Source organism: Ceratotherium simum, chromosome 13 (assembly GCF_057802395.1).
Source record: "Ceratotherium simum simum isolate JZ-2026a chromosome 13, ASM5780239v1, whole genome shotgun sequence".
Classification (NCBI taxonomy): Eukaryota; Metazoa; Chordata; class Mammalia; order Perissodactyla; family Rhinocerotidae; genus Ceratotherium; species Ceratotherium simum.
Genome location: NC_141912.1, coordinates 36358916 through 36374505, shown reverse-complemented (window position 1 = coordinate 36374505; position 15590 = coordinate 36358916). Strand labels below are relative to the sequence as shown.

General features: G+C 40.3%; 1 protein-coding gene across 3 annotated transcripts in view; it reads right to left on the bottom strand.

The window, feature by feature from the left end:
* The window catches only part of BLTP3A (bridge-like lipid transfer protein family member 3A), a 62022-nt gene that overhangs the window by 32847 nt on the left and 13585 nt on the right, over nt 1-15590 (bottom strand). For all 3 annotated transcript variants that reach the window (XM_087438477.1, XM_004424242.3, XM_087438476.1), the window contains exons 2-4: nt 6632-6794; nt 6491-6529; nt 5709-5800 (exon numbers count right to left, since the gene is read on the bottom strand). In XM_087438477.1, the coding sequence (XP_087294603.1) occupies nt 5709-5800; nt 6491-6529; nt 6632-6794 (294 nt within the window). The remainder of the gene's footprint in view (nt 1-5708; nt 5801-6490; nt 6530-6631; nt 6795-15590) is intronic.

Here is a 15590-nt window from a genome sequence, read left to right as displayed (position 1 = left end):
AAGAACTCTTTAAACTCAACAATAAGAAAACAAACAACTCAATTTAAAAAACGGGCCAAAGACCTTAACAGACACCTCATCAAAGAAGATATACAGGGCTGGCCCCGTGGCTTAGTGGTTAAGTGCACGTGCTCCGCTACTGGCGGCCCGGGTTCGGATCCTGGGCGCGCAGCTATGCACCGCTTGTCTGGCCAGGCTGAAGCCGCGTCCCATATACAGCAACTAGTAGGATGTGCAACTATGACATACAACTATCTACTGGGGCTTTGGGGGAAAAAAAGGAGGAGGATTGGCAATAGATGTTAGCTCACAGCCGGTCTTCCTCAGCAAAAAGAGGAGGATTAGCATGGTTGTTAGTTCAGAGCTGGTCTTCCTCAGCAAAAAAAGAGGAGGATTAGCATGGATGTTAGCTCAGGGCTGATCCATATACAGATGGCAAATAAGCATATGAAAAAATGGTCTACATCATGTGTCATCAGGGAAATGCAAATTAAAACAACGAGATTCCACTACATACCTATTAGAATGGCCAAAATCCAAAACACTGACAACACCAAATGCTGGCAAGGATGTGGAGCAGCAGGAGCTCTCATTCACTGCTGGTGGGAATGCAAAATGGGACAGCTACTTTGGAAGACAGTTTGGCGGTTTCTTCCAAAATTAAACATACTCTTACCATATGATCCAGCAATCACACTCCTTCATATTTACTCATAGGAGTTGAAAACTTATGTCCACAGAAAAACCTGCACGTGGACATTTATAGCAGCTTTATTCATAACTGCCAAAATTTGGAAGCAACCAAGATGTCCTTCAGCAGGTGAATGAATAAATAAACTGTGGTACATCCAGACAATGGAATATTATTCAGCGCTAAAAAGAAACAAGCTATAGAGCCATGAAAAGGCACAGAGAAATCTTAAATGCATATTACTAAGTGAAAGAAGCCAATCTAAAAAGATGGAATCATACTGTATGATTCAAACTATATGACATTCTGGAAAATGAAAAACTATGGAGACAGTGAAAAGATCACTGGTTGCCAGGGTTTGGGGGTTGGGAGAAGGATGAATAGGTGAAGCACAGAGGATTTTCAGGGCAGTGAAAATACACTGTATGATACTGTAACAGTGAATACATGTCATTATACATTTGTCCAAACCCACAGAATGTACCACCAACAGTGAACCGTAATATAAACTATATTTTGAGTGATTACAATGTGTCAATGTAGGTTCATCTATAGTAACAAATGTACCACTCTGCTGGGGGACATCGATAATGGGGGAGGCTATGCATGTGTGAGGGCAGGGGATATACGAGAAATCTCTATAGCTTCCTCTTATTACTGTGAACTTAAAACTGCTCTAAAAAAACTTGTCTTTAAAAAAAAACTGAGGGCCGGCCCCGTGGCTTAGCGGTTAAGTGCATGCGCTCTGCTGTTGGCAGCCCGGGTTCGGATCCCGGGCACGTACCGACGCACCGCTTCTCCGGCCATACTGGGGCCGCGTCCCACATGCAGCAACTAGAAGGATGTGCAGCTATGACATACAACTATCTACTGGGGCTTTGGGGGAAAAAATAAATAAATAAAATTATAAAAAAAAAAAAAAAAGAAAGCTTTCTTTAAAAAAAAAAAAAACTGAAACAAATGAACCTTTCTGTATGTCAAATTGGTACCCAACCATATAAAGAATGATTTCAAGTGACTTTAAAACACAGTATTTTGACCATACATTCTTAATGGGATATATCATAAGATGAAAACACACATACACACATAGAGAAATCCACTGTAGTCTTATTGATAGTTATAATATTGGTTTTGCTCTTTTTTGAAACTATCAAAAAAGTAAATCATTTTTAATATTATTGTTGTTAGGAACCAAGATTCAGCATATGAATAAAAAATACAAATATTAAATCTAAAAAATTAACTTAAAATCCTCTTTTTTTAATTTGAATTGGAGAAATATCAAGATATTGTCATGATTTATTTTTCTTTATTAAAAATACCTTTTCCCTAGAACTGAACACTAAAAAGGCCTTAAAGCAAAGACAACTCAGTGAATACAATTCTGCCCAGACCATTGTCTCTAAATAGCATTTCTCACTAAAAAGAATCAGCGTTCCTTGGAGAAATGTCTGATTTCAGGTCTGAAGCAAGTATAAGAGAAGCCTGAAAGCCCTTGTTCCATCTAAAAACAGGAAGATTACTGGGGTCTTGTCCAAAGGACACAGGAGGTAACTTTGAAAGGCTCTCACTAGCCAAAGATGGGGACATCTGAACATCAAAAAGAATAATGATTGTAAAGGCATGACATACAACAAACATATTTAAAAAGTAAACGTAAAGGTAGGATGTAAAAAAAATTAAATGTAAAAGCATGTAAAGTGGTAAACCACCCTAGAGAAGTTAGGACAGTTTCTTAAAAAGTTAAATTCACATCTACCATACCACCCAACCATTCCATTTCTAGACATTTACCCAAGAGAAATAAAAGCACATGACCACACAAAAACTTGTATATGAATGATTACAGCAGCATTATTCACAATATCCAAAAACTGGAAATAAAATATCCATTAACAAGTCAATGGATAAACAAGTTGTGATCTATCCACACAATGGACTAATACTCAGCAATAAAAGGAATGAACTACCGATACATTCAACAACATGCGTGAATCACAAAATAATTACACTGAATAAAAGAAGCCAGACAAGGGGGCGGCCCGGTGGCGCAAGCGGTTAGGTGCCTGCGCTCCGCTGCAGCAGCCCGGGGTTCGCCACTTCAGATCCCAGGCGTGCACCAATGCACTGCTAGGCCAGCCATGCTGTGGCGGCGTCCCATATAAAGTGGAGGAAGATGGGCATAGATGTTAGCCCAGGGCCAGTCTTCCTCAGCAGAAAAAGAGGAGAATTGGCAGATGTTAGCACAGGGCTGGTCTCCTCACAAAAAAAAAAAAAAAAAAAAGAAGCCAGACAAAAAATAGTACATATTACATGATTCCATTTATATAAAATTATAGAAAATGCAAACTAATCTATAGTGACAGAAAGCCAATGTTTGTCTGTGGATAGGGGGGTGGGAAAGGGAAGGGAAGGAATACAAAGGAGAACAACAATGTATGACAGTCATGGATATGTTCATTATCTTGACTGTGTGTATGTATATGCCAAAACTTATCAAATTGTACACTTTATTTTTTTGTTTTTTTTTTTTTGAGGAAGATCAGCCCTGAGCTAACATCCATGCTAATCCTCCTATTTTGCTGAGGAAGACCAGCTCTGAGCTAACATCTATTGCCAATCCTCCTCCTTTTTTTTTCCCTAAAGCCCCAGTGGATAGTTCTATGTCATAGTTGCACAGCCTCATAGTTGCTGTATGTGGGACGTGGCCTCAGCATGGCCGGAGAAGTGGTGCGTCGGTGCGCGCCCGGGATCCAAACCCGGGCTGCCAGTAGCGGAGCGCGTGCACTTAACCACTAAGCCACAGGGCCGGCACTAAATTGTACACTTTATACATGTGCAGTCTATTTTATGTCAATTATACCTTAATAAACCTGTCAAAAAAAATCCATGAATTCAAATTGATAAGCCTCCTTCACCCTCTCCACCCTCCCAAAAAAATCTCTTTGGAGACTATTAGGGTGTCAATTCATAATTCTTTTTTTAATAATTTTATTTATTTTTCCCCCAAAGCCCCAGTAGATAGTTGTATGTCATAGTTGCGCATTCTTCTAGCTGCTGTATGTGGGACGCGGCCTCAGCATGGCCAGAGAAGCAGTGCGTCTGTGCGCGCCCGCGATCCGAACCCGGGCCGCCTGCATCGGAGCGCACGCACTTAACCACTAAGCCACGGGGCCGGCCCTCAACTCATAATTCTTAAATTTGATAAACAAAGGTAAAGAATCGAGCATTCATCCTGAAATTCCTGTACCAACTGTATTTCAAGGTAATTAAATAGTTGGTGAAAGAAAGTTCCTTATAGAAAATCACAACTGGGCCGGCTCCGTGGCTTAGCGGTTAAGTGCGCGCGCTCTGATGCTGGCAGCCCGGGTTCGGATCCCGGGTGCGCCCCGAGGCACCACATCTCCGTCCAACCCGAGGCCGAGTCCCGCGTACAGCAACTAGAAGGATGTGAACCTACGACATACAACTATCTACTGGGGCTTTGGGGGGAAAAAATGAATAAATAAAATCTTTAGAAAATCACAACTAATAAATGCAATAGGAAGAAAAGAATTATAAAATCCCTATTTTGCACCCCACAATGAAATAACAGATCTAGACAACTATCATCAGTGGTCCTTAAACCATGAGGTGAAAGGTAGATGAGGAACTTATCCTAATGGATAAATCAGGCCAACATCACCTGAATCCACTGATTAATCTTAATCAAAGGAACATTACGTGCTTCCCAATATGTTAGAATAGGAAATACATCGTACCATTTATGAAGTATTCTTACCAAGAAAACAAAACAATTGAATCAAATCAAGCCTTTAAATCTAACTATCAGATTAAACAAGAAACATTTTATTTTATTTTTTGCTGAGGAAGATTCACCCTGAGCTAACATTTGTTGCCAATCTTCCTCTTTTTGCTTGAGAAAGATTCACCCTGAGCGAACATCTGTGCCAATCTTCCTCTATTTTGTATGTGGGTCGCCATTCAGCATGGCCCCTGACGAGTGGTGTAGGTCTGCACTAGGGAACCAAACCCAGGCCACCTAAGCAGAGCACACCAAACTTAACCACTAGGCCATGGGGCCAGCCCAAGAAACATTTTAAATGACATCTTGAGGTCACAATCAGCCAAAATACAAAATGCAGGAAATTCTTTAGAAAAATAATCCAGTTTCTACAAAGAATAAATGGTATGTTAAAAAGTGTGAGGTGGGGGATTGTTTAGAATTAAATAGCTCTAAAAGGCATATCCCCAGGGGGTGGCCCAGCGGCATAGTGGTTAAGTTCACACACTCCACTTCAGCAGCCTGGGGTTCGCAGGTTCAGATCCCAGGTGTGAACTTACACACCACTCATCAAGTCATGCTATGGTGGCATCCCACATACAAAACAGAAGACTGGCACAGATGTTAGCTCAGTGACAATCGTCTTCAAGCAAAAAGAGGAAGACTGGCAACAGATGTTAGCTCAGGGCCAACCTTTCTCACCAAAAAAAAATTAAAAGGCATATCCCCAATGTAATACATGGAGCTCTTTGGATCCACACTGTATTGTAAAAAAATATTTTAGAGACAATTTAGGAAATCTGAATATGAAATAAGTATTAGATGACACTAAGAAATTCCTACTAATTCTACTGACTGTGATAATAGTATTGTCGGGGGGAGGTTCTTTCTTCACAATTCTTGTCTGTTAACAATACATGACATGTACAGGTGGAATCATATGGTGTCCAGGAATTGTTTTCAAGTACTTTGGCGCACACGCACACGCACGCACGCACACACACACACACACACACACTGTGTCACAGTGACAGGAGAAAAGTGAAAAAAGAATGGCAAAATGATGATAATTGTTGAAGTTGGATTTTGGGTGCATGGGGACTCATTACACTATTCTCTCTACTTTAGCATATGTTTGAAAATTTCCATAATAAAATTTTTTATTTTTTAACTATACAGTAATCTGGACCAGTTAATATGTTGGAAATAACAGGGCCTAAAGCAACTAACCTCTGTCCTGAAGCGAGGGCAATGGGAGACTGTCCATTGGGGGGCCGAGGCTCCTCACACGTCTTCATCTCCAACTCTACCTTATCCAGACACTGAAATAAAAGCCATGGAGAGCTAAGCATCTGCACAAAAACCCATACAACACAGACTGTGTCTTATTCATCTGTGTGCACCAATGCCTAATTAAGTGCTGTACCCACAGTGGGCAGACAAATGTTTGTCAAATGAGTGAATGAACAAATCAAACTGTGAGGAAAGGCCTCATCTTCCCCCTTCCATTTCAATTAGCGGCAGAACTCCATGACAAGCACGGGATTAGCTCATAGCGGAAAATTAAAACACAAATTCAAGTTACAGAGATGTTACTATTCCTAGGGATTCCAGTCTTTGGGATAAAGATAGGCATCAATCAGTTCCTGAAGGGCTTTCAGCTGATAATCAACCAGTAGTCAACAGGAACTAAACTGCTAATTTTTCCTTTGTCAGGATTCCAAAGGAAATCTAAAGACAGAACCTGGGCAAAACTTGTCCAAAAAAAAAAAAATAACTCAGGACTTCTGGGTCTTATGTCTCAGTGCTAATTGCTATACTGCACAGCAGTTCCAGAAGAAGCCCAGACAACAGTCACTCTGTCTCAGAGAGAAGCTCACAAGCCAGACAGAAGCAACCACCACTGCCAAAAGGGGCAGTCTATCAGGACTCCTCCCCGTCTTCTCTCAGATCTTTTAAAACCCTATCCCAGCCATCCCATTTGATTATTTGCAATCAAGAAAGGCCATTACCAAGCAAATTGGGTGTGTCTTCAACTTTGTCCACTGGATCTGAAAGAGAAAAGCCAAGACTCAGGACTATGGGAGCCACCCCTCAAGAAAGCAGGCCTGCTGGCCAAAGAAAGCCAACAGCACTCTAACCCCCATTCTCACCCGGATGGAGGCCCTGTTGCAGTAGACCCGAGTGATGGCTAACCAGGTGGGCAGCTCCAGCACATTCTGCAGAACCTCTTCATCCAGCTCCAGGTTGGTCAGTTGACCCTCCCCTTTCAGGGTGCTCAAATTGATTTTGTCCGGGGAAAGATTCTTAGTGAACCTGAAAAGAGCGATCATAAGAAGCTATTATTTGCACAGAGCGCAGAACCACACCACTTGTCTGTCATGTGGTGGCAGCTCATGCAGAAGAACTAGAAGGACTTACAACTAGAATATACAACTATGTACAGGAGCTTTGGGGAGAAAAAAAAAGAGAGAGAGAGAGGAAGACTGGCAAAAGATGTTAGCTCAGGGCGAATCTTTCCCAGCAAAAAAAAAAATTAAAGAACAAATGTTGACTAATGACCACCCTGTCTCTATGCCACATAAGATGTTAGGTGAGACCCATCATTCTATTCATGACTGTGTCATCTTTCTACTCAGGAATCTCCAATGTGGATTCTGGAGAAATGGCTGTAAGCAGTGGCAACATAGTCTTTTGATATTTCTGAATCCCCACATAAAATCAGAGCAACTAGACAGCAACACAAAAAGGCCATGGATAACAGTTAAACCAAAACTGGAAGATAAAGCGTCCTCATAAACTCCCACATATAAGCAGGAGGGGAAAAACATCAACAGCCACAAGATGTGAGTGCTATAAGCAGCAGTGCAGGTCACCACAGAGGGAAGCAATAGGGCATCTGAAGGACCAGAGAACAGAGAACTCCAAGACAACCAAGTAATACATGAAAAGCAATGTGGGCCAATTTGAGAATAGCTATCGAAACTGGAGGGATTTGTCCACCGAAAGGGGTCCTCAGTGAGGCCCAAAGTAGCTGGAGCAGTCTAGCCCTAATAACTCACGGAACTAACCAAGGCTCCTTCCTAGGACCGGGCCCCGACACTGAGAAGAAACTGCTGAGAGAGGAATTCAAATTGAGCAAGATAGGGATAGCAGAAATGAAGACAAGAGATGGTCCAAATAAAAGTAGGCCGGGTGGGGGCAACAAGACCAGGCTATCTCAGAAAGCAAGCCATTATATTTTTTAACACTATTTGAAACAACAGAAGAGGGAGCTCTATGAAGTTAGAATATGAAATGGTAACAGGCTAATTACTGGCTTGTTAATAAGTAAGGTAAAATGAAACCCCAGACCCTTACACATACCTTTACTGGTGTGACAAAAGAACACCTAAAGTCTTGCCAAAGGAAATGAACCTGAATCTCATCATGCTACTGGGTCCAGTTGCTCATTTGCAGGAAACACAGAGGACAGAGGAAAACTGCTGAACTGCACCATAACTGTGCAATTAGCAAAATCCAGACCATGGGAAACTCTATAGGTTCAGGTGGCCTGGATATAAACAATTCACACAGGCCAGTCTTCTCACTACTCCACACTTACTGTCTCCAGTCTTTGTTCATGGGCTCTTGCGACTCACTTCCTTTCCTGGAGCATCCTCATCACAATCTGCCATTTAAGGCCCAACTCAAGACTTCTCACTGAGGCTTACTTTCCCTAACTGCTGCAACTCACATTACACTCTTTTCTTCTACATTCCTGGAATCTGTATCACTCATTTAGGTCATAATCATAGAGGACCTTAGGATGTTCTGATTCTCCCTTGTGTAACCACCCCTGCACAATTAGATGTTAAGCCTTTTGAGATCAGGGGCTTAGTCTTAGCCATCCCTCCTAGTCAAAATGGTTATCTGAGAGAATGCAGGGCCTACATAGCTCTTAGCTAATTGTCCTGCTGGCTAACTGCTCCCAGCTCCCTTCTCTCATCTTTTTGGCTGGATCAATTTAAGGCCAGTTCCTTACAGCATAATCCTGTCTCTCGTATGACAAATTGTCTAGAGGAATCTCATCCCTGTAATTCTCACTGTTGCTGTCTGTCCTGATCACTATTTTCCATCCCAATAATGAATTGTATTAGCCCTCCAGCCTTACCTTAGCCCTTACATGTATTAGATTAAATAGTTGACTTTAGAGTTATATATTGTTTACCAGTTTTTATATTTTCACACACATCCTTTCCTTTTACTAAGCTGTGTTTTTAGTGTTTTTGGTTTTCCTTGGACCATAAGATCACAACATGCAAGAGTTTTATCTTTATGGTATTTTTTCTACAGTGCCTAAAATGGTACTATATAAAAAGGCTCTTTAACAATTTTTTAAATGATAGTAAAAAACTTTTTAGAAGTTTATAAACATGCAACATTTAGAAGTTTATAAACGTGCAAAACAAATGATATTAAGGGATACAAAGGAATGCACTGGCATGATAACAAATTCAGGAAAGTGCTTACCTGTGGGACAAGGGGAGGGGTCTACAGGAAACTTCAACTGTATGGATAATGTTTATTTCTCAAGTTGGGAGGTGACTGTATGGCTGTTCATTATATTACTCTCTATACCCTTTTGTATGGCAAATATTTCATAATAAATCTTTCTAAGATTTCTATTAATTACCTATCATGTGTACTTACTGTTGGGAGAGCTGCTCCACCATGGGTCTCTCATACTCCTACATGTCTTGCTGGGTACGCCAAAAACGCATGACCCTGACCACTCCTTACCCAGGCCACTTCTCAGGATTGTGTTTGCAAAGAGCAGCTTTGAGGGATGAAGTAATGTCCCCCTCCAGGACAAAGAGCAGGCTTGCATACCACCTACTATAAAAGCACTGAATTCCCCAAGCTTAATATTCCATTCCTATAACACATGTGCAGGCATTCATCTGGGCCCATTCATGTCACTTCCATGAGACTTAGGGGGCAAGGAGAACCAATGCAAACATATGCTTCTGCTGTTTGCTGGGCCATGAGTAATCAAGTCCTTTGTCTCTGATCCAGGAGTCCTGTGTGTTCTGCCAGCACCCATAAACTGTAGCAGGCTAATTATTAGCTTTAAAACCAGGTAAATTAATATCCCAGACCCTTACCCATACTTGTACTGATTTTAATTCATAAAAAAAAATTTTTTTTATCAACATTTACTGAGTATGAACCAATTTTATTCTCTGAACCAAAAAGACAAGCTTTCTATAATGACTCCTATCCTCTGAAAACTAACTTGCCACAGAGGGAGAGAATTCCTCTCTTCCTGTAAGTAATGGCTACCGGAAAGGAAACAGGACTGGGGTTTGAAAGAGAAGAAAAGAACATCTTAAGCACTTCCACTACATAAAACAACAACAACAACAACTGAAAGTAAAGGAAGATATAGTGCATGCCCCTGAGGAACTTGGAGAAAACAGTCCTGAGGGAAGGAAAGGAAAGCAGAAAACAGAACTCAACATTATTTGTAATCACTAGGTACTAGGTACAAGCAGGCCTTCTTTTCCAAGCCCTTATGTATTTAAATAAGATATTACAATGATTCCTTCCTCTGTTCTTCAGTATTCCGGGAAACCACATCAGCTCAGAAATTGGGGCAGCGCATCCTTCAGAAGTATTAGTCTTAAAGATAAGAATTTTTGAAGAGTTTTGAAGACTATGTGTCTCCTCCTCTCCTCCTCACCGATTCTGATAAGACTCCACTGCCTTGCCTCAGTTGAGAATAATGGTAGGAAAGAGCCACTGTCAGAGATGGGAGTAAGGATCCCTTTAATACGCAGGAGTGAGGAGAAAAGGCTGAGAATCACAAAGACAAGCTACTTTTCCTTATGATAAAAGGCCATTGTTAAGAAAAGAAAGTGATAGAGACTTTTCAAGTATGTTCCTCTTTTTTCAGAGAGGAACATACTTCAAATAAAATGAAACAAACACAGTCAAGAATAAGTTACACTGCATGTTAGCACTGACATTCTCAGAGTGATTATACTAACTAGGTACCATATATCTAATTTCTACATTGTGTTCTATGCAAAGGTAACTCTATTTACAGTTCCATATAAAGTAAATGTCATTTTTCAAGCTTTGAAAAAAAAAAGTATGAGACTGTGTTACATTTCATCTTAACCTTGCCAGTATTTAGGGCACTGTGTCTCAAACTACGGTCCTCTGATCACATGGGTGGAATCACCTTGGTATGTTTATATTGACATGCAGATTATTGGGTCACAACCCCAGATATGCTGAATCACACTGGGGAGAGGGGTAAGGAACCCGCACTTTTTTTTTTAACCATAGGATAGTTTTTTTTTCCTATGATGTATGGTTTTTTGTTTTGAGGAAGATTGGCCCTGCGCTAACATCTGTCGCCAATCTTCCTCTTTTTTTTCCTTTTGTCTCCCCAAAGCCCCAGTACATAGCTGTGTATCATAGCTGTAGAGTTACAGCTCTTCTATATGGGATGCTGCCTCAGCATGGCTTGATGAGTGTCCACACCCAGGATCCGAACCAGCGAACCCCAGGCCACCACCGAAGCGGAATGCGGAACTTAACCACTATGCCACCGGAACAGCCCCAGGAACCTGCATTTTTAACAAACTCAAGGTGACCCTTCTGTTCTCTAAAGTTTGAGAATGGTTTAATTCGAGGTTTCAGTTAACCAGCTAAAATGATTCAAGGAAGGGAAAATGAGAGGCTACAAATGGAAATGAGATGCATAAATCCATTCTTCAAGATCAATCTAAATCTGGCTATCTCACTAATGCTGCGACTTTAAGCAAACTGTTCAATCAACTTCACAGCGCTGTTGGGATTAAAAGAGCTAACTCACGAACATTAAATACCCCAGCATTTATTAAGTGTCCAATAAATAAATAATCTTTATTATTTCTGGACTCTACTGCTCTCTCCCTTTAGAAAAGGCTTAAATTATCTTTAGAAACAAAAAACAAAAAACACGGGTTAGGAGGCTTAGATTATGAGCCTAGGACTCAGGTTGTCCTCAAAAGACAATCCCTCAGATCTGTCTTTCTATCTCAATGTATCATCCTCCATTCCCAGTATGCCTATTTCTATCCTTTTGACCCAAGTATCTAGAAATTGAAATCTGAACAAGGTTAAAACTAAATTAGTGTTCCCCAGAAAGCCTTCCCATTATATCCCACTCTGGCTCCAGGAATAGATTTTTATCTCTTGTCTCTCTGGTATTAATGGGTCACAACAGAACAACTGAAGACAGGCAACAAAATTATCAATGAAGATAGTCAAAATCAAGCTTGTAAAGGCAAGGCCAACCAATCGAAACCAAGAGGTCTATAGTTGGTAACCAGCAGAGTTCTATAAACTCTGTACCTGTGTCACCCAGCAAATGACAAATCGACTTCTTCAGGGCAGTTCTGTGGAGGAGAGAACCCTGTGCCTCACTTTATCCCAACAGTAACCAGGTGGACTTATGTTTCTGATTGTGCACACCACCAGCCTGTTGGCATACTGCCCTTATCAACAGCACTAACACAGAGGAACAACCGGAAAAGCACAGAACCCAGAAGGACCTGTCTTCCCACCCAAAGTGGGTGAGGCCCTGGATGAAAAGTGATCATTCATATTTCCAAGTATGGCACAGAAGAATAAGCAAGTGAGAGGATAAACTTCATTTTATTATATAATTTTGACTATCAGAATAGAGAGTCTCTACGGAGACTACCTGCTTCAGTCTCTTATCTAGTCACATAATCCCTCTTAAGTTTTGTCCCAGACATTTTCACTCTGCCTGGACATACAAGAAGGCTGATTTAACATCTTTTTCTAGCCACCACTGTGTAAGGAGATGGACATACAGTTTAAAATGTCTTTTTACCCTATAGGCTACACCAGATCAATGTTCTTTGGTCAACTAAGAAAGTGTCATTTAAAAACATAATCTATTTTGTACACCATAAGTGGGAAAAAGCCTCAACCCCTGACCTGGCCTGGCAGAACCAAACTACTAATGATAATGACAACATTTTACTTTGTACCCAGCACTGAACTAAGGAACTTAAACACATTATCTCAATTAGTCTTCACAACACCCCACATGATGTATGCATCGTTATGCCCACTTTAAAGAGGAAGAGCGAGAGGTTCAGATGTGAAATAATTTGCCCAAGGTGACAGGGCAGGAAGAGGCAGAGGCAGATTATGAATCCAGATCTGCTCACTGGACTGTCTTACTTCTACTAACATCTTCTCTTCATATTGTGTTCCTGCAAAACACACCTGGCACAGAATGAATTTACAAGCTGTCTCAGAAACAGCTGGAGGACATTCTTTCCCTTTTTGCAACCTACTAAGGACTGCTTAACCTGTATAAGAAGAATATTTCTAAATTTGGGGGAGTAAAGTTATAGGGTAACGCCAGCAAAAACTTTTCTGCACTTCACCAACCCAATCAGATTAATAAAATCTTTCTTAAGTAGGCCCAGGGCTAATTCACCACCATTCCAGCAGTAATGCCCGGTCTCTACCAAGACACTGACAAGAAACCACAGAGGTTACTCTGCCATCAGCTCTGTGATCAAATACGCAAGTTAACTAAGTAATCATCAAAAGCTGAACAGTGCTAAACAACCATGAGTTCTTCAATACTCTCTAAGGACTGCTGATGGTACATGCAAGTCTGTTAGACCACCATGGGCTGTTCTCCCGTAACAGTAGTAATGACAAAACATATTTGCTTTTTCATTTATAAATTTACTTTTAGGATTCAACAAAAAAATAGATATCACTTTATTAGCTTCTCAAAAAAGGCAGTAACAACTCCTCAACTGATTTTGTCTGCATTTTATGGTAATAACAAAGAATAGGTAAAGAGGTGATCCATGGGGTCAAGATCCAGGTGGGAGAAGTTTGTGGAGGTTTGCTCTACCAAGGAAACCACTGATCTGAGATCTGATCTGAAACCACATCACAGTCCCTGGCACAACTTTATTCAGCATTTGTGTTTCTAATTGAAGATAATATCATTGAGTCCAAGGGTGGATGAAAAGGCTAATGGAAGCCTGCTATTTATTCCACTTCAAGTATGTGGGAAAACATTTTCTGGCCATCTGTTACTGGCACAGAGCATAGAAGCTAAGATGAAATCAAGCTGGAAAAACAGATTTTGATCAGGTTTCATTTCTGCCAGAGGACTACAATCTGCCAAAGAGACAACAGAGAAAGTCTCTCCGACATCTTTGTGAAAATGTACCACAACGTTGAGAAGTAAGAATTCTTAGATTTTCAGATTCCCAGAATTTCAGGGCTAGAAGGGATCTTAAATGATCATCTAGTCCAAATCTATAATTTGCAAATAGCCAGAAAGTTAAATGACTTGCCCAAGAGTCACAGCTAGCCAATGGTAAAGCTGGGACTAAGTAAATGGCAGAAATGAGACTTACCTTAATCCAGCATTCATTCAACTCTCCCACTACCCTGCACCCTATAATTCAGTAACTTTATTGTTAATAATAGGGTCAATAAATTGCAATAATCAGTCTGCTTCATGTCTCATAGAAATCGAACCCTCACAGGAGAAGTAAAAATGTCTGCAAATACACTTTGCTTCTTTCACTATTTTTTCCACTAAGGTGATCACAGTCCAGGCCGTGGCTTCTAAATTTCTTACCCAAATCCACATCAAAGTATTTTCACTGCTCAGCCACACCACAGGCTTGTCTGAAGCAGCTGATTCAGATGTAGGACCCCTACATCAGCTAAACAAAACATTTCAATTGCCAAAGTAGCTAACATTCCATCCCAGATAATCTGCTGGAATATGCCATTCAGTCTTAGAGGTTTGCCATAATAGGTTTTACTCTCAAAACTTCTGCATGAACAGACATATGCCTTTCTTAGGAGAAAATTCTCTTTCCTTCTAGATTTTTGTTTGTTGTTTACAATAAATTGGGTTTTTTAATTGTTCTTGTGTTATTTGAGGTGCAACTTATATACATTGGCTTATTTCTGAACTTTCTATTTTGTTCCACTGATTTATTTACCCTTATGCCAAGACCACACTGTCTTTATTACTGTAGCTTCATTTTAAGTCTTGAAAGTAGGTAATATAAATCTTCTCATTTAATTTTTTTTCCCAAGATTATTTTGACCAGTCTAGGTCCTTTTCATTTCCATATAAATTTTTAAATCAGCCTGCCAATTTCCGTCCAAAAAAAAAAAAACCACCTGCTGAAATTCTGATTGGGATTGCACTGACTCTATAGCTCAATTTGGGGAGATCTGACATATTAACAAAAATGAATCAGCCTGTCCTTGAACATGATATACATTCAAGGTATGGCATATTTATTTGGGTCTTAACTTCCCCCAGCAATGTTTTATAGTTTTCACTATACATCTTTTCTTCAACTTATTTCTACATATTTTATGTTTTTGACACTATTGTAAAGGATTTTTTAATTTTCTAGTTGTTTGCTGCCATAAGATAGAAATAAAAATTATATTTTTTATATTAACTTTATATCCTGCAACCTTACTAAATTCAATTATCAGCTCTAGTAGTTCTAGTGTCGATTCCTTTAGATTTTCTATGTTACTGATTGTATCATCTGTGAATAAGGATATTTTACTTCATTCCAATCTTTGTGATAATTGATATTTATGTATTGATCTTGTATCCTGCAACCTTGCTAAAAGTTTTAATAACTTTTTTTAAAGAAGCCGTAAGATTTTCTACATAGGCATTCATGTTGTCTACAATATCTTTGTCCAGTTTTTGCTACCAGGGTTATGATGGTCACATTAAACAAGTTGGGAAGTGTTTCCCTTCTCTATTTCCTAAAATAAGTTGTGTTAAATGGATATTATGCTTTCTTTAAGTGTCCAACAGAAATCCCCACTAAAATTATCTAGGCCTGTGGTGGCGTAGCGGTTAAGTTAGCATGCTCCACTTCAGCCGCGAGGGGTTCGCAGGTTTGGATCCCACGCTTGGACAGACGCACCACTTGTCAAGCCATGCTGTGGCGGCAGCCCGTATAAAGTAGAGGAAGATGGGCACAAATGTTAGCCCAGGGCCAGTCTTCCTCAGCAAAAAGA